At 30.6% G+C, this 27484-nt stretch overlaps 1 protein-coding gene across 7 annotated transcripts in view; it reads right to left on the bottom strand.

The window, feature by feature from the left end:
- The window catches only part of CACNA2D1 (calcium voltage-gated channel auxiliary subunit alpha2delta 1), a 457063-nt gene that overhangs the window by 46582 nt on the left and 382997 nt on the right, over nt 1-27484 (bottom strand). For 2 of the 7 annotated variants that reach the window (XM_033088698.1, XM_033088699.1), the window contains exons 13-22: nt 20459-20537; nt 19592-19641; nt 18275-18364; nt 14338-14415; nt 12424-12498; nt 12081-12155; nt 8950-9006; nt 4665-4736; nt 3274-3345; nt 979-1040 (exon numbers count right to left, since the gene is read on the bottom strand). In XM_033088698.1, coding sequence (XP_032944589.1) covers nt 979-1040; nt 3274-3345; nt 4665-4736; nt 8950-9006; nt 12081-12155; nt 12424-12498; nt 14338-14415; nt 18275-18364; nt 19592-19641; nt 20459-20537 — 710 coding nt within the window. Of the gene's footprint in view, nt 1-978; nt 1041-3273; nt 3346-4664; nt 4737-7104; nt 7162-8949; nt 9007-12080; nt 12156-12423; nt 12499-14337; nt 14416-18274; nt 18365-19591; nt 19642-20458; nt 20538-27484 lie in introns of those variants that run through there. The other 5 variants (XM_033088700.1, XM_033088702.1, XM_033088701.1 and 2 more) reach the window with 3 other exon arrangements.

Raw genomic sequence — 27484 nt, 5'->3', positions numbered from 1 at the left:
TTGTTTTATTAGGTTGGTGCAAAAGTAATTGCGGTTTAAAAGGTTAAAAATAATTGCAAAAACCGCAATTACTTTTGCACCAGCCTGATAGTTTACATAAGTATGGTTATATCATAATTTGAGAAACACTGATCTATATGAATGTACGAGAAAGTGACCGTGAGCCAGGAACTGAAATCTTATATGAACGAGAGGGAGATGACTTAAAAGAAAGGAATGGTGGGTGGTATGGTCTGGTGACATGAGATTCAAAGATGGGGTTTTAGGGAGGAGGGATTGAGAATGGGGAACAAGAAGGACATACTCATGTCAGCCTCGGTATTGTGAGGTTGTCGGAGGCAGGAGCACAGGGAAAGCTATGACCTCAGAGAAGAGTTAGAGCAAAGAAAGTAAAGTAAATGTTCAGCAAGTGTTGAGGAACGGAGAATTTCCAAGAAGATATCGAGTGTTGCTCTGTCCAGTTTTCGGAGGCCTGGTCCATTGGAGGGACTGGGATATTGCGAAATTGCTACTTATGGGTATAAATTATATCAACTGAGCATTTTATATCAGATTACACTATGATATAATAAATTTTATTTTAAAATTAATTTACAATCTAGAATGTAAGTAATGTAAAGTAGTTTAAATTAGGAAGTCAGTGGAGGTGATGACTACAAATTCAGGGCATTCTGTCAGCATTTATTGCTACTGACATAAATACACAAAATATCAAATATATCTATATCACTATGTTTTCATTTCTAAATTTTATACTACTAGCTTTTCTCCATCTTTTCCATTTTGAAAACAAGAGTTTATGACTTTAAACATTTTAATGTTGGAAAGGGTAACATCTCTATTTTAATTACATTGAAAATAGCTTATGAAAATGCAAAGACTTAATACTCAGCCATTGGAAAAATGGCTACTAAAAATTGGTGAAAGACACGGAAGTGACTACTTTTATACAATATACATATAAATAGAGTCAATTACCTGTAATCTGTGCCATTGACAGGCGTCCATGTATATGTCCTGTTTCCTTTGTCAATGTATCTCTAGAAAAGAAAAAGGCTGACATGGTTATTACTGCCTTTAATTCTAAGTAAATTTACATAAGAGCAAAACATTAGGATCTCTGTGGTCATTCAGCATCTTTCATCCCAAATGTCTGATCTGTTCTATTCCTCATGTGTTTATTCTGTTATGGGTCTATGTATGTAAGAAGCAAAATTTTAGGACAAAAACAAATACCCACATGATAAATTTTAAGGACTTAAAAGTGTAAAATCTTAGTAATTTATGCCACATTGTTAAACTGAAAACTTTGAAAACAGTATTTCCTGAAAAAGAAACTTTAATAATGAAATAGGACTATGAAATGTAAAATAAGGCTCAGATATTCCCATACTAGAGTATGTTTAAGAGAAATTGGTAATATCAGGAAATTAATGCAGTGTCTAGATCCAAATGTATGATTAGCATGTCACTGTTATTATGAAGCTATTATTAAGTTTTATCTATCATAAGAGATTAATTACTCAGTATCATTGAAGGTTAGAAAAACAACTAAATCTACCAGGAGAAGGAAGTTCAGAGCTAAATAATTTCATGGATACAGAATTTTCCATATGCAGCTGCTAAACAATGGGAAAGAAATTATCATTCTTTCTTCCATTAGATATAGTGATGACACATTTATATCTTTGAATTTTTTATCTCCAGCTTCATTATTCTGATCAGAATAGTAACATTCACTAAAGTATTATTTGCTGTTAGGCAATATAGTAAGCACTTTGTATATCTAATCAACCCCTTGGAGTAAATATTATTATATTGCACAAATTGGACTTTAATTGGCAGGATAACGGAAAATGTATGATGCCAAGTTCATTTTATAGCAACTACACAATGTTGCCTCTATACATCAGACCCCTCTACAGCTATTTACCCCTATGGCTTTATTTAAACATGAGTGGCGAATGGGAGAAGGGAGGACAGGAAGTACTCAGGTTTCTGGATTAGTAAAATTCTTGAAAGAAATAATGTTTACATATTTGTTATACTTCATTAAAACAAACAAACAAAAACAAGCCTGGCAGACTAGTGTTGTTCAGCAAGTTATAAAAACAGTATCAAAAATAGTATCAGATCAGGGAAACATACAAGTAATATTTTTTTTCAATATTAGTAATAGGAAAACCCTATAGGTAGATAGTGATCCAAAAATGTTATACGTAAATTGAAGGAAGAAAATGTCAAAGTGATTTAACAGAAACAAAATTGATTTGCAAATTGAGAAAGGAACGTGCAAGTCAGAGCTCTGGTTGGTAAAACGACATGGAGAAAGTGGCAGAACAGCTGAATGGTGTACATCTTCTAAGGAGTGAGTGGTAGATAGCACAGCTAAAGTCTAAGGAAACAGAACTGAAGTTTCAACAGACACGAAAATTAATATATACCTCCCTTTGTGTTCTCCTAATAGGGACTCCCAATGATATTAAAATGAGGAAAACCAGATGCTAATGAAGGATCATATTAAGATCTTAGCTCCATTTTAGAAAAAAGTTCTGCTGAGGAATTCTGGAGAAATGTTACATTTAAAAAGGATGATACAAAAGCTAAAATTAAGTTTTCAGGCTCAAATTCTTCTGGGTTCTATGTATTTTTTCAACTACTCAAAGAGATGAACGTATATTTACTCATATTTGACTAATAATGGATAGACACACCCCTTATATACAAAGAGTTCTTCCATGTCAATGGGATAACAATAAGCAATATGAGCCTATTATGACATACTTGTACCAGTGCTTTATGGGGATAGTTGTATTATCCCTTGATTTAATTTCAGATTTAAATGCAGGGTAATTATACTATAAAGCGCATAAATAGTAAAAGATAAAGCAAGTTAGAAATAATTAAACAAATTAAAAAACCCCGAGTAATTAATATATGGGGCATTAATGATTAGAACATCTGCATTAAATTGTGCTCTAGTCCTTATAATAAAAAAAATGGAGGCATAAAATATCATTTCCAAGAACATACTGTTAATGTTATAAGAATACATCAAGAAATCGAAAGCAATGTTGTTTTATTAAAAAATAAAGATTTAAAAATGTTATTGAAAATATTCCTCTAGGAAAAGAGTGCCTAACATTTCTTTATTTACTAAAGACATTCTTATAGATAAATATTGCTTTAATAGAAAACAAAGACAAACTAACTATATCAATTATTATTAACATACATATTTTTATTTAAGAATAAGCCTGACTTAATTCTTACCTCATCTTGAGATTTAACCAGAGTTCTGAATGTTTTTTCCCCATCTTCTCCATCTATCATTTTATTTCGAATCTAAGAGAAAATGAAACAATTACTTTATTGCAGGTACTCAACTGACCTACCAAAGTATAATTATTAAAGTATTATTATAACTTATTTCAGGATATACTGAATAAAAACAGTAGGTTAGTTTTATTAGTAGTTGCAGTTGTTCTGTGGGAATAAGTTTTAAAAGTTACTGCATTATAATCATTTTGGATTATTTTAAAATAATAAAAAATATCCTTAATATTTTCAACCATTCATTAATTTCTGTAATGTGAAAGAGTGGTTAATTACTTTATTAGATTGAGTGAGGAGAAATGGAGACTTAAAAGAGGATAAATAACATTACAGTCACTCAGTGGCATGAGAGACCACAGACCAAGCTCTTCACCATTACGTGATCCTCCTGGATCATGTCAAAACACTTTACAACAAATATTCTTTAATCATCTAAAACTTGCCTTGGTCTAGGGTAATTATAATAAATAATTAAATTGTAGTGTTCCATAAAGAGGGAATAAATGTGTAAAATGTGTAAAGCAAGCACAAATTAAGACAAGTTATAAAAGAAATTGGTGGACTTTGCATAGAAAGAGGAGTTGATCCATAGGACAGAATTTAAAAATATCTCTGTTCTGGAGTAATAGAGCCTGATTCTGCAATTTACTAAACTGAGTAATGGAGACAAGCTACTCAATCCTTTGTACCTCAAATATATAATCAGTACAACAGATAAAATAATAATAATAATAATAATAATAATAATAATAATACTTCAAAGGCTCTTGAGAATCCATACTGACACATATAATGAACTTAATAAATATTATTATTATTATTATTATTATTATTATTGATTATCCTTATTCTTATGGAAGGCCCTCTCAGAGGAAATGACATGCAATTTTGATTTTGAAATAAAATAGAAATTTTCTGAGTAAAGAGTATTAAGATAAACATGGTGGTTTCTCTCTGTATCTTGCTCATTGTGTGGTCGGATGGTTAGATTCCCTTCAACTTTTCTTTCAGTTCTACAGCAACTTCTTCCATATGTGTTTTTTTAATTGAAATTTACAAGTTACATTTGTACTGAAATACTTAAAATATTTCTACTTGTTGAATAAGAAAGAAAAAAACTAAGATCACACCCAACTTAAAATTTTTATTCCTTTTCATATGATCTTTTGGATGAGTGAGCCTAGGACCTAGACATTTTCAAAGACTAGATATTCATCTTTGTGTATATAGTACCTGAGAGAGAACCTAACACAAAGAAGCCACTCAACAGAAACTGGTGGAACAGGTGAATTCCAGCATCTGACCTGAGGCCTACTGATTATACTCACCTCCACTTTAATATCATTCTCTAATTCTGCATCAAGGAAATCCAAAGTGACTGGCTCCTGAGATTTAGGGTTCTACACAGAAAATAATAATTAGGCATATATGATACTGTAAAACAATGCTATATGTAGAATAATTCAATGGATGTTTAGATATAAAATTAATCCTGTAGAAGTTACTTACCTAAGGTATATTAAATAGCTGACATAATAATTGCATAAAGGTATATATGTATATATATACACATATATTTATATATATATGTATACATATGTATATGTGTGTGTGTGTGTGTGTATATATATATATATATATATATATATATATATATATATATACACACCTTTATTAGTAAATAGGCCAGGAATTTGAACTTTAAGTGCAGCAGACATATTTTAATTAATCGCCACCAACTCAAGACAGTCTCATTTTGAGTGCTGCATTAGATACTACATTTAGAATAACAAGTAGTTCTGGGGGAAAATGACTTTTGAAGATCCACCCACAACCTTTTTCTTTAATTAGGATGGAAAGGAGCAAATTATAGCCAGGCGAATAACATCTTTAGCAATAAAATAAAGACAATATATATAAATAATATACATTATTATTTTTATTCTATAATGAAATAAGAAATTACATGAGGAAAAATATTTTAGAAACTATGTTTGAATTTGCTAAGCAAAAGAAACTTCTAAATATATTTTTCCTTAAAATGTATACAGGTGCAAGTTTGCTTCATATATTTGAATCTAAGAAATTTTACATTATTATTTCAATAAGTCAATTAAGTAAATTTTATACGATAAAATTTGTGGTCAAGTCATAAGGATTTTAACAAAGGTTAGCTATTGTAATTTAAGTCTAACTAGAATAATAACCCTTGGGTTCGCAAAATACTGTTTCCTGCTTTAACATCTCCCACTGCTTCTTCTTGCTGGTGTCCAACAATAAAATTCCTAATAGAAGAAGGCAATGAATATATCAAATGAAACTGCTAGCCTGGCATATTTACCTCATATAACATTTAACAAATTTTTCAATTATAAAATGAAGACTTACTGAATTATTTGTAAAACGAAAATATATTGTTTCTCTTATAATACTTGCTAAGTAATACAACATGCCATGGAATTTCAAAGTTCACTAGAACAATGAAATTGTAAGAGTTGTCTATTGTTTTACAACTGCAAAATTTAAGAAACTGGATATTTAATGTTTACTAAAATAAATACCGCTAAACTAGGATAATTAATTAGATAGAAGTATTAAATACAAATTATGTGGTATTAGTGCAAGGCCAGTGGGATTTTAATAATTTCAGCCTCATTGGCTCTTCCAAAATATATTCAGATCATTACCATTTTACACTGTTTTAGGAGCACTGACTACCCGAGACAATAACAATAATTAAAATATATTGAAATTAACCATATTTTATTTATCTCAAATGATGAATGACATAGTCCTTCAAAAAGTAACTCCACTTACATAATGAAAATTTATGATTCCCATGGGTTTTGAGAATGAGGATTTTTAAGGGCAAATTTACAAAAATAATCTTAACTGTGGCACTTATACTGAAATAATATTCACTGCTTATGAACTCAATATCTAGAATCAGAAGGTTCTAGAATATTGAAAATAAGTATTAGATTTTTCAATAAGAAAAATACTGACCAATATTTGGACAGCATCTTATTACCTCAGAAGCAAATATTCATTTAAAATGTAGCACATTTCATAAGGAAAAAAAAACATAGAAAATAATCCTAATCCTTTTTTAAAAAAACAAAACCGAGAAAGTCTCTAACAAAACGATACTCTAAAGTTGACAATATTATTCAGAATTGTTTATTTAAAGTCCCATGAAACAAACACCATCATACCAGCATTAAAATTTTAACAAACTCATTGCAAAACAAAATCAAAATAATCAAAACATAAATAATATTATCTTACATGCAATGGATAATGCATAGCATGACCAGACCCAAACAGCATGCATGGAGGAGGCATTATCAGGAAGAATTGGCAATATGAAGATCATGTCCCAATCCAACATATAAAGACACAGAGAAGAAAATGAAATCATAAAAGAAAAATGTCAATGCATAAATTGTATCGCTTAAATGGCAATCTGGCTGACCATTTTTTAAAAGACCCATCATAGGCACAGTGATTAAAAAATTCAAAAGCAGAATCTTCTAATAAGAAAGCATCAAGAGAGGCTTGGAAACTGAAATTCATTTTCTGCACTCCCAATACTTTTGTTTGATATTTTAAATATCTAACATTTCTCATTCGTAAAATTTGAATACCAACTGACATAATGACCACATCATTTGTGGAACTAAAATAAAAGGCAATGTTGTTAACAAATTTTAAATTGAAATAATTAGTAGTTAAGTATTATTAAAAATACTACATACGTAGTTCAAAAAATATTCCCAAAATTCAGAAGTCTTGTGTGGTTGCTAGTTTGCCATTTGGGGTTTCCTTAAAGGAAAACAAAAATAAAACAAACCACTTTTAAGGTTGTTTATTTTTAAATTATATCATAATATTTACATGCAATATTTGAAAGTACTGCAAAAATAATTTCCTAAAATGTACATGACTGCTAAGAAAGAAACATGCAAGATGAGTACTACAAAACAATTTATTGTATCAAGAAAAGACATAAGTATAATTTTAACCTCTATAGGAACCATAAAAGATATAAAGACTGATGCAACAACATGAAATTCAAACTGTCATGGAATTCTAGAGCTAGAAGGGAACTGAAGTTTGCACTAACGCAGTGGCTCTACACTTTAGAACAACCTGGGAAGCTTTAAAAACAAATCAGAAGCCTTGATTCCCATCTCTGGCTAAATTAAATCAGGATTTGCCAGGAATTGATATATATACATCAATTTAATTTCCTACACGAATACACTGTGTGGGGTAGAAAACAATTATTAGTTAAATCCTTCTGCTTTTCAGATGAAAAAACTGAAGTACTATGGGGTTTAGAAAATTTAGAGAATTATTCAAGGATACAGTGTTGGGTATAAGTAGAATGAAACTAAAACTCATTTCTATAATTCATAGCTCCATCTCTTCTTAATATCATACTACCTCTTCATTACAGATGCTCCTCTACTTATGATGGGGTTACATACCGGTACACGCATCATAAGTTGAAAATACGGTAAGTCAAAATGCATTTAATACACCTAACCTACCGAACATCAAAACTTAGCGGAGCCTATCTTAAATGTTCTCAGAACACTTCACCTACAGTCGGGGAAAATCATTTAACACACTGGATACACTGTCGAGTCTTGGCTTTTTACCCTCCGGATTGCGTGGCTGACCGGGAGCTGCAGCTCCCTGCTGCCCGGCATCACCAGAAAGAATCCTAATACATATTGCTAGTCCAGAGAACGATCAAAATTCAAAGTATAGTTTCTACTAAATGCATATTGCTTTAATGCCTTTGTAAAGTGGAAAAAACCTTAACTTGAACCATCACAAATCAGGGACTGTCTGTATTATGTCCGCAACATTTTTTTTTTTAAAGAAATAATAGGCTTACATATAAAACCTTAAGTTATATTGAACTTCCTTTAATCTTCTGAAATTCTTTTACTAAACTAAACTGTTGGCAGTATCCTTTTTACGTTGATTATTTTTAGTGTGCTTATTGAAATACACATACATACAATAATGTTTAAATTTTGTTGCCAATAGAGAAAGGATTTTGCAATGAGTTTGCCAAGCAATAAAAAATTCAGAATATTTATTCGCAATTTTGGACATTTTTAATTAGCTGAAGGAAAATTTTTTTAACTGCTAATCTAAAATATACTTACAGAAGTTCAAAGACATTTTGGCGTACGTTTTGTGGCTTATAGAAACTATCACATCAGAATCGTATTTTTATTTCCACTTAGAAGTTAATTTTACAAGCAAATTGTTAGGATTACATGGATCTGGCACGAATTTCACAATATTTAATACATTTATTTTTAGAAGCCATCTGATTATGATTACTCTGATTGTTAATGTTATTATTACATAATTTGCTAGTCATCTGTAGTTAGCCAACGCATACCCTCTGCCAGCATTAATGACATTTTTGCTCCAGCTTATTGAGAAATGATGCTCCATTTCCATCTCATGCTCTGGAAGCTTGATGTCAGGAAAGGCTGCATTAATCATATGCTTTTAGGAAGAGAAGCTTAATTTCCATTCTGATTTAGCAAATTTGAAGGCATGGCTAACTTCAGTCACAGTTACCTGAACATTGGGTCTCCTTTTTCTTAAATTAATTGTTGGTATACCTACACCAATAGGCTAAAGCAACAGAAAGATGGTAATTCATCATACGACATCTCAGTACAGGTAAAGGTTCTAGCCTATAATCAATTTGGGTCAGATATTTCCTTCATCAGAAGCAGGTATCATAGAGTTCATGATGAGTCAATAAATGAAAGTTTAAAAATACTTTTTGTATATAAAAAATGTTATATGTTACTAAGAATATTCATAATTTTGTTTAGCAAAATGACTATTAATATTCTTTTTTTTCCTAGAAAAAAAGTGACAAGTGGGAAATGAGAAAGATGGTGTGTTTCAGACAATTGTTATGATGATTGAAAAAATAAAAATAAAAAAAGGAATTCTTAGAATTTACATGATTCAAATGTGTCAAAAATATTATAGAATATTGAAAAGTCTTAATCTTAAACCCTTAAAATTTGTGCCTTTGTTTTCTGAAGTGATCCCAAGTGTTTTATATATGGCACTAATGGAAAATTCAATCATAACACTGCAGATTTTTTTTAAATATTGACTTCTAAAACATCAATTATACACAATTTTCTTTATGATAAGTATTTCTTAAGATTGATCAAAATGAGATATCTAATAAGTATACCTAACCTGGTTATTTCAATGACAAAATGAAAAAAAAATTAAAATGCAGTTTGGAATAAAATAAAAATACATAATTCAGCATTTGTTATGTGTGATCATGGTGGTGATAGTACATTTTAAGTAATGATTCCTTAGAAAATTAGATATGCAAAGGTTCATAGCTACTTTAATGATATTCTGAGCTTTTTAAAGGATGCTTGTTTTGCCTTTTGCAGGCAACAAGTTGTGCTGAAAAAAACTGAATTAAGATTATAGTTTCAAGAAAAAAAACACAAGGTATTCAGCAGAGAATACTTGCATAACATTAGACTTGGACCTTGTTAAATATTAATGAGTACTGTGGAATATGGCATTACTTTCCTCCTTTCAACTGGTGAATTTCAGATGAAAAAATTAAGATTAATTTTGTTAGTATACTAGCTATTACCATATTCGTCCTTTGTATTTGTTTATTTCTAAGACAACTGCCTTATACTAACTATATCATCGTTTTATGAGGTTCTTATATCTATCTGTACAGTATACAACATCACCCGCCAAATAGAAATCATGTTTAACGTGTTAATGATAAAAATTCACAATCAAATTTAATTCAGAAGCATGAATTTCAGAAAAAAATGTATTAATTGTTCAAACATTTATTTAATGGTTCTTAGAACGTTATTTTTCTAAATGTCTTGTTGCATACTTGCTTTGATAATTTCCTATATAAAAATATGAAAAGCAACATAATCCTGAACAAAATCACTCGGGCTATAATTAGTATTTATATAGAATTTATATTTCCTTTGTAATTTCATAAATTTTAGTAAATTATTTCAAATATGAGCCAAATAAAATTCTTTCTATTTAAATATTAGCTATTAGTAGAAAAAGGTAGAAAAGGGAAAAACCTTTATCAAATTATCACTTCAAAGTGATGGATTTACATATATATGTAAATATATATACACATCATATGTGCATTATTCTCATTATTCTTTTATTTTGTCTATGATATATTTTAATTCCTTTTAGGGAAGGTGTTAACACATACAATCATAAAAATAGAGATCCTTCACGTCCTTCAGAATATTACCTTGTTACTACTTCTAAATTACTTTAGTTATAGGGATATAATTTAAAATATCCTGGATATATAAAGACCAAATAATAATATCAGAAATTATTAGAAATCTTAAAAAGATACAAAAACATAAAATTTTCCAACCATGGCAAAATCATAGAATGTTTAGTCAATCATAAACAACTCCATTACGAGGAACATGACATGTTTATAAAAAGCTGTGAGAGACTAATAACAATGTGAAAAAAGCCTATACTGCACTTACATAAAGTAACAACTTTACAAAATAATGCAGTGTGATCGGCAGCTACATTTGATTGCAAATATTTAGATCATGAAGGAAATAAGTATATGGGAATAAGTTCCAAAGTGAGAACAATTAAAAGAGACATTAACTATAACCATTTCATATGTTTTTACATTCAATATCAATGGTTCTTAAACACTACCGATTTGAACAATATTTAAATGACTCAATTTTGTGCGTGTATGTGTGTGTGTGTGTGTGTGTGTGTGTGTATGCATGTAATTGTGTGTGTCCTAAAATATCACTAAATGATATTAAATATTCATGACTAGGGAAAAAAAGGTAGTATGCATGACCACATATAGTATTTCCTTCCAGCATGGTTTAAACTATTCTCAGTATTACCTTCAAAGTTAACTAACAACTTAAAGATGGTTAGAAATTACACTTATACAAGATTTTTACCAACTTTTACTTCTAAATAAAGAAATTTCACCCTACCTATGAAGCTTTAATTAAAAGTGAAATAGGTTGGATGAAACATTTAAGAAAACACTTTTTATCTTGGAATAAAAAGACAAATATTAGGATAAAATTGTTGATAGAATTTTATTACTTTCTTATAACTCACTGATTAATAAACACTTCTGAAGCCCATCCTATGGAATTCTATATACTGAATTTCATACATATTTTTATAAGCCTGCCCAAAGTGGAAAACAGAGAAAAACACTCTGGGAGATGAAAGGGAGAGATAAATACCAATAGAAAAAGGTGTTGGAAAACATGGCCTGTGCATGGAGGAACATTACTTATATTTATCAGGTTCACACCCAGGTCAGGCAATCTCCTTCACTATCTTACAACCTTAAACAAAATCCAAGTGGGATGTGTGGAACTCAAGCACAGAGAGTGATAATGGCTGTCTTTAAGCTAGGAATATTGATTAGCTAAATATTGGATATGAATATTGGATAGTTAAATGGGTAATAGAAAATGAAAATTGCTTTCACACTTTTATGTATTATAAACTATGTTCTTGTCAGCTTTTAACGTAACAGATTTAATATTCCTTTACAGTTAGTGTTATATAGTGAATTTTAAAATGAAAAACCTATTAAAAACATTAATCATTAAATTTACAGAACGCTAATCACTATAAACAAATTATATACATACCTTTGGCTGAAGATTTGGATGTAATAAAACATAACCATTAGGATCAATAGCAAAATAATAGCCATTGGGGCACAACTAAAAAAGAAAAACAGCAAAAAACAAAAGAAACACTTTAGAGTTCCCTGAGTCATAACCAGAAATCCTCATTCTTTTTTTAAAACAATCTTAAATACATATTTTAAAGCATGAAGAAGAACAACATGATATTTTTATACTTTATTTTAAGAAACCTTTTAACACTTAGTACCTTTGCCAAGATAACTGCACATAAATTTTGAGAATTACTTAATGTTTTAGAGCTTCAAAAATAGAAAAGATACCAAAAGAGTAAGTTTCATCTTACTGTAAAACGTGGTGTTAGTCTTTTAATGTCTTCTAAAGACACATCAACTCCCATCACACCAAGAATCAGCTGGTTCTATAATAAGATAGAAAAAAGGTAGTGTGTTTTATACCAAAATTTACATATGTCTACACAATTAATATATTACCTATCCCTTTGCTGGACAATGGTTGTATTCCACAGTAGCTTAAACATCTGTATAAGGGTGAGGCATTTTTCGTATCAATTTAAAATGACTCTCAGCTTTGATGGTTTCCACACAACTTTGTCATTCTAACTATTTAGCTTAAAAAAAAATAAAATATTGATGATTGAAATTGAAATATAAGAAAACTGTGAAAATTTTTATTTGATACTTCTTGTACTCATTACCCCTAATATTTATTTTAACTGCTACTTGCAGTCAGCAGCTGTAGCCCTGTGTGTGTGTGTCTTTGTATGTGAATATAGACTGACTTTGTGGTGTCCTGTGATTACGAAATCACAAAAATGTCCAGCTTGAAGATGTTGGGCAATATGGAATGAGAAAAACTATAGATGTTTGCTGTTGATAGTACCCGTGTATGTGTAATATCTTGAAAAGTCTGAGACCTTATTGGTAATAAAATAGCAAAAATCCTCAAAATACTGTTTTTGCTTGCCGCTAACTTCTAAATACCAATCAATTGGCATCATGGTGTTAGCTGCAAGTCAAGGAGGCTACGTGGCAAATTGCTATCATAATCTTCTGTGGGGCATAAAGATGGAAATCGTGTTAAAATTTAGAGTCAGGAATTTAGAATCAGAAAATCAGAAAATCCAACAACTATAGTTGTTACAAGAACTCTTTAAATTTTGCATAAGTGCACATAGAATGAGAAAATTAGGCAAACAACTATGCTACTTTCCTGTAAATCAATCCTAGTTTGAGCAAAATCCCAAATTAAAGCAATCCCTTAGTCCATATGAGGGCATACAGAATTACTCCTTTATGAGTAATGGACCCCCAAAGAAGAATCACCAAAGTTTTCTATGGCCACATTATTATAAAATAAAGAGCTCAGCTGAAAGTTATAACTAAACAAATAATGCTTAAGTGCAATAGGCTTCATTATGCCATAAACTGAAAATAAATATCCCTCAAATCAGAAATGTCAACCAAACTAATTACATTAATATTTTGAATGAATATTTAGATACAATTAATATTTAGAATTAGAAAAATCTTAACTTCTCCTGCATCCTTCAATTCCTTTTGATTCAAGCTAAGATATAGGAATGCTACCCTACTTTTAAATCAGAAGTATTTTTAAAATAAACAGAATTTCACAACTTTAAGTGGCTAGCATTTTATAGTACTGAAAATATACCAGTGCTATAGAAATTGAGATTTTTATGAAACTCATTATTTTTCCTGAATCTTAAAAAATAGAAAAAAAAAAATAGAGAACTATTCATTTAAATCAAATCCTTCTCTTACATGATGATTAAAAAAAACAATTGTTTGAATGGGAGTTGGAGAAGGAATAACTCGATACATATATACTTATGTACACCTGCTACAAACATCTTCATGGTATTGCTCTTTGGATTTTTTTCTTTCTCAACTCCATGAATATCGTAGATACATTTTTAAAATGTGCACCCAATAGTGTTGCCCATTTGTCACTTAATCACTCCCAGAGTCTGCACTTATGTTCTCATCAGGTCATAGTTAAATAGAGTTAAGTTGAATCTTGTCTCTGGGGAAACAGAGATTTGACCTGAATTTCCTTTTTCCCAGGTGGTTATCACATAAGCAGCTGTTGCCTTTTACTGTCGGCCTCACATGACAGTTACAAAACCGTATGTATTTCCTTATAGAAATATCCACAATCAACTTCAAGGTCATACTTTATCATTTATTATCATTAATTTTGTCAATTAACTTTTAACCTTTAAGTTTGTCTTATTTTCAACTTGGCCAGTTATGTTGAAGACCGGAAGAGTTCCAGTAATGACAAGTCCCAATTCCTAAAAATAGATTCAGAGAAAAAAGGCAAATTAAAATTACAGTTTAAACTTTGTCATATTGCATTAGTCATTGACATATGACACTGAATTTCATAGTTACATTCTAAAGAGCCACAAAAACACTACTAATTTATTTTGAAAGATAATTTTTCAAAAAACAAATGAAAATGTCTTAGAAATAACCAGGATCTATTAGGCAGTGATTGAAGCATGCAGCATCTAAAACAACCCTCTATGAGAACACTGCAAATAACTTAAAAGAAAAATCAAGTGACATGAAACATTTCAGTAACCCTGCTTCTCCACTCCTTATGGTGATAGTTCACCTTAAATCAGAGTCCTCCATGAGCAGAGTGATATTAAAATATTACATATTTAAAATTATTTATTTACTTTCTTTTGTTATAGCTTTATTCTTAAAATATTTCATGCCCTAAGCCCAAGGTTTTATGCAAAATCACAAAGGTGTAGCAGAATAACACTATAAATAGAAGGAACATGTTATTGATATTGTATTTCTGGGATATTCCAGGTAAACACTATACTGTTCAAAGGAAGTGATATTGCTTCCAAACACCTTCCAAAAGAAATTATAATTTTTGACAAAGTAAAATGTATACAAGAAAACTGCAAATGTCAAATATGAAACTCTATCTAGTTAAGAAGCATTTAGTATAAGGAAAAGAATGACATACTTTTAATCAGCATGTAGATAATATCATACATTAAATTAATCCATAGAGATTAGTTAAAATAAACTGATTTTCAAGTAAGAGGTTGCTTTTTCTTCATCACTGCCATCTGCAGCAACTATATATTTTTTCCCACTCTTTCATGTCAAAACTCCATTTTCAAAACAATCGCTTTTTAAATAATTTTAAAATTGTTGAAAATTTTGAATTTGCTAAACTGAGAAATTATTGGTGAATGATGTTACTTCACCAGTTATTGGTGAATGGAAATATTAGTGTATCTTATGAAAAAATGCCCCCCAAATCCAAATCTCATGACCACTGTTCTCATTCCAGAGACAGTGTGGCTTCATGGAGAAAATATCTTAAGCTATGGTGTAAAATTGTGCATGTGGAAATCATGAAAACAATGGGAACTGAATTAGTGAGGAAGGACAATCTTAGGGAGTGTTTCAGCAGAACAAGACACCAAACTGTATGGGACAAATAAAATTAATGAAATAACTACATGTAGTTGGCGACATGATGATATACACATTATCTCTCTATTTAGTCCTAAGCAAGAACAAAAAACATTCTTAATTAAAATATGCAAATTAATATTCACAATGAAAGCGTTCTCCCTCAATAAAGTCAAGATTATAGATCATTTATAAAAGTAGTATTCAAAAGATAAGTCAGTGAAAATTCCTTTTCGCAAACTTCCTATTGGATTTGTAACGTATATACATAGTTTTATACATGCTGGCATGTATAGGAAAGATATATAGGATGCAATATTTTTCTTTGGATCACTTTTGCATTTGCTTAGAATACTATAATTTGCTTCTAAATATGGTCACATGTGTCCTAAAAGGAGCTACTAGACTATCATACTAAACAAATTCATGGATGAACTCAGTGGTGCTTAACTTGCATTTTCCCCCTCATTTACTAAGCAGACAAAAAAAAAAAAATGTACTCTATTCCTTGACACTGTACATCTCTAGAGAGCAAAAAAGAGAAATAAAACAAGATTTCTGCTCTCCTGGAATTTATTTGGTGTCTATTTTCTAGAGTGCAACTCTTTTTTTCATCTCTTTTTATACAAAGAATCGTACATTGGCTCCCAAATAAAATGCACCCTCCACAATACGGTCCCAGTGTTATTTCTGACCTTATTTCCCATTATCTTCAAAAGTGAGTGAGGTACTAGTATCCCTTCAATATATCCAGCACTTCCACAACTTTCATACTGCACCTCCAGTGTGGTTCACTACTCATCACCAATTATAGAAACATTACCTGAAGTGATAAATCAGCTAAAACATCACCATCTTTTTAACCTCACCTTACTCCATTCCTAAATATACGGCTCCTTTCTTCTGAATTTCCAGAGCTTTTTTTCATTTGCTCATTATATTTATTTTATTTTATCTTGAAAATTTGCCTTCTTAATGTAACTGTTAATTTGACTAGCATATGTTTTGACTCTGCTTTGTGCAGAGATTATAAACAAATAATTAGAAATACTAGATGGGTCATTTTTGATTCTCAAGTCAGCAAAAAGAATATTTTATGTGTTAATTGAATAGCCAATTCATGTGCCTCGTTTTTTTTTCATTTTTCACATTTACTTTCAACTTATAGAACAGCTTGTTTAGAACCAAAATTTCTTCCTAATGTCATCTGTGCTATCAGTAAGAACCTCATCAACAATGCAGATATGCTGGTTAATGAACTTCTGGTCATAGGAAATACAACAGGGCATTATTATTGACTCCTCCTATCATATTCTGTCCTGTGATGGGTTTGGAAAAGCGAAACATTTTAACCATAGCTTTAGATGACCATGTGACCTTAAATAAATATGTGACGTCAAGAAGGAGCACTGGTCAGTGATTTTAGCTAAGTCTTGAGGTAAGCAAGCTTCACTTTATCTGTCTTAGCAAGCAAGGCTGCTGCTAATAGTGCCTATTTTTCTCCTAATTTCCTGTATATGTTTATTTTACAAGAACCAAATGATAAGCAATTTTAAGTGGATTGCATTTTGCCCTTTGGGTTCATCATTGCATTTAGAAAAGTAGTATCAGCATATAATTGAACTCCAAGTAGGCGGAAGGGTTATTGAATCAGCATATACTTTTCTAGGCTTAGGATTTTGATTCTCTCCAATATATTACATTAGTAAAGTCATTAACACAGTCTTATTAAGATTAAACATATGAATAAGTATTAAGTATGATAATTATTATCTATAACTTTCATATCGGGAAACTAAAAATTACACTAAAACAAAGTTTCTCAACTCCAGCCCTATTAACATTTTGAGCTATATGATTCTTTGTTGTGTGTGTGTATATGAGCCGGGGGGTGGGGGTCTCTTGTGCATTGTAGGATGTTTAGCTACAACCCTGGCCTCTATCTATCAGATGCCAGTAACAACCCCTCTCCAACCCAGTGTTTGTGCTATAAAAATATCTATAAATAGTTCCAAATGACCCGTAAGGGGCAAAATCACCTACAATTAAAAACCACACCTTTAAAATATGATGGAATACCTGTACTAAAATTTCAATTGTGCAACAGACTACTTAACATGTTTTTGTTATTTCATACTGGATTTGATCACCTCAATGGCCTATTTTCATAAATATCTAGGGCTGACCTAAAGGAAGTGATTATACATGAAGAGGTGATTAGATTTGTGATGAATTCAGTTCGATTTTTGCCTAGCTAACTGCATGTACTTCTGAGTGTTGTTGGGTCTGGCTTGAGCTGTGGAGAGTATAATGCTTCTGCTAGTTGAAGTCTACTTTAAAAATACTGCGAAATTCTTGTTCAAAATTTGTAGTTCTAGATACTAATTCCATGGCTTTCGGCATTTTTGAAAAATAGATACTCAGAAAGTTATTGAAATGCCCATAAATTCAAGATTCTAGAATGGAAATTCTACATTCTCAGTGGATCAACTAGAAAAGAAAATAACACTGTATTTGTGCTTCTCTACTACACACAAGTATAGGTTCATACATAAATTATCTAAATTCTAGCAAAAAAAGTTGTGATAGAAAGAACTTTAGAAAGGACTTAATGAAGAGGAGAAGATAAATGTCACCTACAAAGAAGTAGAGGTCAACTGCGTGCTTTTGTTATGACAGTTTTTGGTTGAATAGCCAGCCTCTTACCAGTGCATCCAGGTACACATTTGTCCATTGGACTTGCTTAGCTTTGTCTCCTGCTAAAACCATTGGTCTTCCCAGTACATCCAAATATTCCTATTTATTAAAATAAAAAGTTTAATGGCTAAAAACTAGGAATGCTACATTTAAAAAAGAAATCATCTTCACAGTAAAAATTATCTAGAGTTAAAAATGAATATGGAATCAACATTATTGAGTAAGGATGTAATCATTTAATTCCTACTTTGGGTACTCAATAAATGGCATGTCTACATACTTTGAATTAACATTGTTTGACTTATACTATTTATACAATATATCTACCTCAGTTTTTTTTGTAGTAACAATATCAAAACATTTTCTTTCTGAGGTACAGCCAATGATAAGTGAAATACGTTCCTTGTGAATTGTTTCATGTTAATCTAAACTATTTAAGGCTCGTGATTTATTGGATAGAATTGCACAAATCTGAAATAATAAAGCAGCCACATATTTGCTTTCATATCACAGATTGGCTGAAATTCAAAACTACATTTAAACTTATCAAAAACTAAATGAAATATTGTGCCAAATCTAGACATCAGACTCCAATGCAGCTGCGGTTTCATTTCAACATTCAATGTATTCAGTATTCATTTCCACAAATGCTGTGTTATTTATGCTAAATTTTGACTTCGTCTATTTTATAGCTTCTCAGTTATGTTTAAAATTGAGTAATTATTTTAAATAATAATAGTAATTTATGAATATTTAATAATAATATATAGTTAAATCAACTTAGTTTCTTTAATGTTCAAAGTTGTTTAACAGGCATATTTTCAAATAAATGGTGGTAGAAAAATCATCTCCTTGTTGTAAGTTTATTTTTAAACAGGTATATGTATCTACAGTGTTGATTAGGGAGGTATCTACTCGTAAATTCTAAGCAGGACCCTATATAATTTGTCCAGAATAATTATTGTTTGCTTTTCTATGTGGTACATATGACTTGAAAAAACTCATTTAAATTATTTGCAATAGAGCCAAGTTCAAATTACATGAGATGAGATTATTAGTAAATTTGATTTTATTTATTTTGTATGATGTTAAATACATTTGAAAATATTTATACATTTTTTACCTGAATTTTGAATGTTTGAAAACACTTGGAACCTTAATGAAATAAAAACCAATACCATTGCCACAAAACTCATTATTTTGTTACAAATGTAATATGGAATTTTTCATTTTCACCTATTTTCTGTATTTTGAGCATATGTAAAGCAGGAAAGAAATACCTTCTACTTTAGAAAAATAATTTAAACAAGTTTTAAATAACCATACCTGAGTATTGATTCTTATTGCTCCAATGGAAGGAATTTCATAATAATAACCTGAAACACATACATATATACATATTTATGTATGTAAATATTATACTATAATAAAAGGCCATACAATTTTTATGGCTTTATCAGAGAAAAGAACATTTTTCACTTTAATTGAGCAAACACTAAAATATCAATACGACTGATAAATTTGAAAAATGTTTGATTAATCTATATTCATAACAAATGCACAAACTTTATCATCTTATACAAAATAAATGTCATTTTTCTACAAAGCAGTAGGGAATCTGGCATCATTTAAATTTTTTTTCCATTGAAGAAATTATTGATGAAGCATGATCTTTTTATTGCTATGTGATCACTGTTTATTTTTCAAATAACATCTTGTGTTTTCCTGAGTACAAAGGAAATATGGGCTTACTACACAAAATATGAATTATCTAGGAATGTACAAGAATACATTTGAAAAACAACAACGATTAATTTAACCAGAAGAAAAAAAAAAGTACATATGTTACACTTTCTTATGTCTAAGTTTCACATAATTCAGATATTCTTTCATTCTTAGTTTTTCATGTAAGGTTATATTTGATAAGCATCATCAAGTATCAGTCAATAAAACATATTCCTTTATTATGGTACAATATGACAAGAGTCTGAATTTTTATATAACAAAACTAATGTCAAAGTTTATTGCATTGCATTGTGTTTTCTCTATAGAAAACATGTTCAGCATCTTATTCTTGCCTCAATTCCTATAAAAATTAGCTACAACTTTAGATTACTTTAAGAATATGTAAAACTACAACTACCAAATTATTTTTCTTCTAATAAAACGTGGTCAAGAAAAGAGATCTGTCACCTTTATTTTCACAGGCCATCCACTGAATAGGTCCTCTGTCGTAATTATGTTGACCAACTGAAAACGTGAATACACGTACCTGGTGAATGGAAAAATAGGTATATGTTAGGTTGTATAAAATTTAATTGAGTTGTTCAACAAAATAGCTAAAGTGAAAAATAACTAAAAGCACGTTTTTCAGTTGATTAATGTGACAAGAAAAATCGAAGTCAGTAAAGCTTTCAGGAAGGCCCCAGAGGGATACAACATCACCTACTCTAAACATAGACTTCAGTTTAGAGTATTTAAATTTCATATTTAAATTAGTACTTGGGTGCCCTGCACTGTTTCTCTATCCTGTTATCAGCATCATGACTAGGGTTTCATTAATAGAAACGACGTATTTCAGGTCCAACTTAACTTCACCTGGTTAAAACATATTATCCACATACTTAGTCATTGCAAAAGAAAAGAAACTCCTTATTTTATAGGTATGTGGTTATAAAAACGTATACAGAAAGGAAGTCAATATATTTTTAGTTGCTTAAAGCAAATAAATTTAGTGATGGTTTTGCTTTCACACTATGGAAATATTCAGGATGCACATGTATGATTATGTTAGTTTTTCATAAAAGATGACTGGTGTATATAAGTACATAAATATTTTAAGCTCCTAGGATTTTCAAAGAGAATCAAATATTGATTGTTTCTAACATGCTAATAAATATGCAAACATTTAAAAATTCAATTGAGATAGTTTTTAAATTGTAATAATTTAAATATTTATTGGAAACCATTGACTTTAAATAATACTATAAAATTATAGAGGATAAATTCAATGATGTTAACAAGTATTTAATAAAATGGCTAGTTAACATATATTGATTTCTACCAATTAAGTAATCTAAGTAAACCAATACTATAAGTTCAGTATTTTTGCTTTTTCGAAAAATAAACATGTAGAAAATCACTTTTCCGTGATTTCATGTTCTGGTTTGAACTATGTTAAGAGCTTTTCCCTAATTCATGTTGATTGACTGTTTGAATTGACATTTTCTAATTGTTTCATCTGTTTCATCTTTTCCACATGATTACAGAGCACAAATCTCAGGAGAGATTTCACATCTGTTCTCTGTTCTTTTCACTCGTCTTGGCCACACAGAAATCACATCATAACAATCCCTGCCCCAAAATGTACATTGGGGATGTTGCTGTTTCACTTATAAAGTTTTATTATGTGAGTCACCCTTAAGTCTTCTAGCTTTGCCTGAGCTAGTTAAGTAAGGAGCCATTTGGTGGACACAGCTGAGTTTTAATCACATCAGGTTGTAAGGACAAGTGACTGATTCTAAGTTAACAGTAGAATTACTGTCATCCCTCTCTCTCTCTCAAAATGCAAGTTTCATTTTCTTAAATTTTTCAATTGGGCCATTTTTTTAGGTTCTCCATATATTTCAATGGAGTGTTACTGCTTATATAGTTGAACGTATTCCTAAATGGAAATATTTTTATAAACGGACTGGCCACCCTACTGATAATTCAATTTAACTGCCATACCCTAAACATTTGTCACGTGAATCAAGACAGCGAAAAAATCCAGATGCTCCAGAAAGCACTTGAGGATCTCCTCCATAATTAACATTCGAAAGCATGTCTCCAGTTTTCAACTTACCGCATTGCTTTGTCTAGTTGTTCCTGTTACCACAACAGTGTTCTAGTAAAATATTTTCCATAAAATACTTTTCAGTAAAAAGAAATAAATGAGTAAGACTAATAGCTGTGTCTCTGGAAGGCAAGCATTTCTAATAACATAGAGGCTACACTTAGATACACACCATGTCATTATTCAACTGATGTTATTCATCAAATAGTCCAAATAAACACTTGCCAAAAACATACTAGTAAAAAAAAAAAAAAAAGGTTGTTGCTTTGCTTTACTACAAAAGTTTTACCTAACCCGCATGGCTTGCCTACATTCAGCACTCAGAAATCAAAATTAAGGAATTAAGGATCAGGGCTGGGTGTGGAAGAGTATATTCTGTCACAATTAATTATAATTTTACAAAATTAAAAAATACACTCATTTTTATTTCCTCTGTGTTCATTTTTCACATAAGCCCTTGGCTATTTGAACATAAGTTACATTGACTGATTGAGTCATTACCATACAAAAATGTATAATTTACACCTCTTTTACCTGTTTTTATTTGTCTTACTGTAAACATTTTTAAAGTCATCTTTTCTGAAAATTTCCAAACTCCCAATGGTTACTAAAATCTCAAGAATTATAAATGAAACCTTCTCTTTATAAGTTCTGCAACTTCCTTACCATTGCAATATTTACAAAATCTTTCTAACATATATAAGATGCTTATTTTTCTCTTGGTTAGACACACACACATGCACACACACACACACACACACACACACCGAACAGATGCATGCATATACATTTATGATTTTAGATTATCTTAGAATTTTTTGAACTGTTTTTATAAATATATACTTGTTTGAGAAAAAGTTTAATAAAAAATTACTCAAACATTTAAATTCTTTATACAACAATGAAAAAAATCAATGTAAAAATTATTTCAATCCCAGGTGTTATACCCATGTTTAATTTGACTTTGCTTTACAAACTTTAGGTAATTACGTAATAAAAAATTAACTTCATTGATTTCATAAACACGTGCAATACACATTTTATAGTGTATGTAGACAAATAATTAGTGAAATTTAAAAGATGATTTTTTGCACAGTAACTCCACTTGGACCTCGAGGTAGTATTCCTCCTATTCCATACAATATTACTGCCACCCTGTGGAATAGTTAATGAACTAGCTCTAAAATTCCAGATGCCAAAATCCAGAGATGATTTTTATCCCCCCATTCTTTTGATGTTTTCCACTTCTTTAAGTTTATAGTTCTTGTTTACCTATAATTTTGGGTAAAGGAAAAAATAAAGCAATTTCTTGCAATATGCACCATTTAAAAATCAAGGTAAATTATATTCTCAAAGATGTATATTTTTAGAGTTCTTTTCTTATTAGTGTATTTAAATGGTCTTACAAAAAATATAAAATGACATATAAAATAACTCAAAATACTTAATGCATACTCACACAAGCTATATATATTACATTTAAAGTCTCAATTAAACAAATTACTTACTTTAAACCAACTTTACATCAAGACAAAGTCAACTTTTTTGAAGAAAAAAATTCCTTTATTTATGCCTCCTAGTACATTTATAATTACAACACTGGATTGATGTAACAAATGCCTACTGGAAACTTTCTGTTCTAAGTGAAATGATCCTAGAAGATTTGCTAAATGTTCCTCAACTAATCTGTGTGACTTTCAGATAGGCTCATGTTTCAAAATATTCACTTCTGTGAGGTCCATGTATGAGACTTATACAATCATCGATGGCTTTGAAAAATAGTTTTCATAATGCCGGAGGTCTTTAACAGAAATAACATGGAAAGGTAGTGTTGAATAAACATTGGATTAGGTTAAAACAATTCCAAGATTGCACTATTTTATCCACTGCACCGATTATAGTGTCTTACACATAAATGGAAATAAACATTTGTTAAATGGAAAAAAAAAAAAAAGCCAACAGCCAAATGAGTGGTCTCAACTTTTAACAAGAGGGATCTAACACATGTCCTGTTATCTGCATGTCAATCAGTTCATTATAATATAGCAGAGCAAAAACTGGGCCTGTAGTTGTCTTGCATTTTGTAATTTGGACAGTTTCATTTTACCATGGTAAATTCTTAATCTTTTTTGTTTAATGTTATTCAGACTTGCTCAATGGAGTTAAATGTGTGCAGGCAAAATTATACTTAATACATATACCATTTATGTACTGCATCATTCCTAGAGAATGAAAAACATTCTCATAATTCTTGACTCGTGCTTAGTTATGTAAGCTGATTCACAGAAACAATAGTAATTTGAGAGCATATTTAATACAATTAAACTTAAAACATCTAAAAATCAGTCCTTATTAGCCTCAAACTTTATAATTTGGCCTTCAGCTGCTTGAAAAACAAATTTTTATAGGAAGAGAATATTATAATTCCAACAATATACAGTTATACATGAAGCCTGACCTACATGATCAGAGAAAACTTTTAATTAATAACAAATTTGGTTATTTACTGTTTTTTTTCTATAATCCACCAATGATTTATAACTTTATACTACAGTCTGGACTTCTGCTAATCTGTTTTTTATTTTGTTTTGTTTGTTGAGGACTAAAATACTTGTCGTCAATTAAGATTTTTTCCAAAGCCACAGGGTCAACCTATTTTAGAAAGCCATAGGAATTTCTCGTTTCCCAGCAGAACACAGTTACTGGAAACTGTCACCTCAACAATTATCAGTTACCCAGAGTTCAAGTTTAATTTACAATAGGCAAATCTCCAAGGAATAATGGAAATGAGACTATGAAGAAAGAAAGCCAATAAAACTAAAATAAAAACTTCAGCTATCGAAACATGGTAGAAAAAATGATGTCAGAAATGGGTTTTATTAATTTACTATGTGTACTAAAACTTTTGGCATTAAGCCTATAAAAATATTAGATCAGACTGAATATTTCAGGAGAAAATTCTACAGTGGTTTCCATAACTCACAAATACAACACAATCCCGAGCATTTGAATAAACCATATCTCTAGTGTTATAGCATTATGAAATACATAAAAGTGTCTGAATTCACCTTTCACAACCAATTTATTTTATAAAGCCCAAAGATCTGAAAGCTACTTGCAACCTGCAAAGTTTTGATGGCTTAGTTTAATCCATTTTAGTCAGTTAAGGCTGTGAGAAGCATGCCCCCTAGTGGTCAAACCCTGTTGTCTGAATAGAAGGAAGGCTCCTGGCTGGGCAAATGGTGACTGGCAGAGCCAGAGGGCTGTGCAGGAGGAGAGAGAGACAGATGACCAGCCAGCTGCATTCCACATAAGGTTATGAGATATGGACAACAGATCATCTAAGTTCTTGACTCTGTCAATTACTAGCTGTAAGACTTTCAACAAGTTACTTAATCTCTCAAATTTTGGTTTCCTTATTTCCAAAATGCGGATGAGGATGATGGCAATAAAAATAATTTTATTATATGACTAATTCAGTTGAAAATGAAATGATACATGTGAAGCTTTTTTATTATATGGAAAATTATAAGCTCTATAAATATTAGTTATGGTAATGAAGATGATGATTATGACAATGACCATAATGACTACAAACTACCAGAATTCAGTGAGATAACGTTTTCCATTAGTGGGACATTAGCCTTTCATGCCTCTAAAAGAACTAAAAATAACTCAAAATAATACCTTTCTAGAGGAACAAAGTTGGCTCACTCTATTACATTTAGCAATAAGCTCTAAAGAAGAGTGTAATAATTGTCTAAATATCGTGTCCATATGAGATATGCCTATATGAGATTTCCGAAGGTCTGACAGAAGCAAGAATTTAATTGATGTCTGTTGGATTTGTATAAGTAAATAACAGAAAACAACTTAAACAGGGAAAACAAAATGCAAGAGTCATCAAGGTTGTGCATGCATGATCTTAAAAAACCAAGATGATTCTCACATCTTACATATGAATGCAAAACATAGATACCTGTCGTGGAATTATGTTGGTATTTTTAATTTATTAACAATTATAATGAATCCCCCTCACGTTATCAGATTATAAGAAAGTAATTTCAAATTCCCCTTCCCTCTGCTTACATTTATAGTACTTGATAAAGGAGGAATAAGCTATGCACACACTGCATTTCAAGCAATTTGTAGCTTTGCAAAGATTATTGTTAGCTGAGATATCAGAAAATAAAAGATAGAGTGATTTATTTCATTTATTATTCTTGAGTAATGCCAAATGCTTTACTGACACTAACAATGAGAATACTCATGAAAATCTATGTGGTGGACTGATTAGGGTAAATGGAAATGTGCCATCGATATAATAATTTTTTAGATAAACCTAAGCCCTCCCTACTTATAAGATGGTGTGTAAGAGAGGAATATCCATTTTACTCATTCTAATTATATAAGAAAAAATACTGTTTTAAATGATTTTCTATTAAAAGAAGAATAAAACTACTGAGGTTTTCCTGACATTTATGAATTTCTTATAGTTCAGCTTAGGCACATAGTTACTGCATATTCACTGATATGTTCAACATATCAGTATTCCAGGGGTGCCAAATAAATCTATACAAGTGGATACGGGGCAACGTTGCTCAAGCAGTAGTTCGCCGTAACCAGAAGTGTCTGGACGCTGATGGTAAACACTTTGTGCACCTGTTGTAATTGCAGATGTCAAATGTGACTTGTATTCATCTTTTGTTATCAGTATATACTGAATATTACAATTTTAATACAGTTTTCCTTGCTTAAAATGTGTATACATTTTTTTTTGGCACCCTCTACACAGATAGAACCCTGGGTGCTGAACACACAATGTGATATATAGATGATGTATTTAAGAACTGAACAATTGAAATCTATGTAATTTTATTAACCATTGTCACCCCAACAAACTTTAATTAAAAAAAGAAAAAAAAGAACTGTGCTAGCCTCTAAGGGTTCAATGGTCGGTTTACAAACTAACACAACTCCTACCTTCATTGGGCTTATAATAAAGGGGAGTTTGAAATAAAGAGTAAACAAACACATAAGTAAAATTTTTAAAAAATGGTAATCTGGAAGAAATAAAACAAAGAGGAAAAAGTATGCTGACATAGAGAATGATAAAAGGAGTTTCTGGGGAAGGGATCATTCTAGAATGATTGCGTAAGGAAGACACCTCTCCAGAGATATAGTATAAGCAGAGTTCTTAATCTGAGAAGGCAGCCACAGAAAAAGGAGAACAGAGTGCTTTTTCTCGTATAATGTTTTAACACAAACAATGGGCAATACCAATTGTAGGTGGTACAATTTTACCTAGAAATTAGTTTAAGTGCATTTTCTGTACTCTAAGATTTATGTCATATTATATACCTCGTGCTTAATCAATACTTAAA

This window comes from Rhinolophus ferrumequinum, chromosome 20, assembly GCF_004115265.2.
Source record: "Rhinolophus ferrumequinum isolate MPI-CBG mRhiFer1 chromosome 20, mRhiFer1_v1.p, whole genome shotgun sequence".
In the NCBI taxonomy this organism is placed as follows: Eukaryota; Metazoa; Chordata; class Mammalia; order Chiroptera; family Rhinolophidae; genus Rhinolophus; species Rhinolophus ferrumequinum.
The sequence above is the reverse complement of the archived record's forward strand: the minus strand, read 5'-3'. Positions and strand labels throughout refer to the sequence as shown.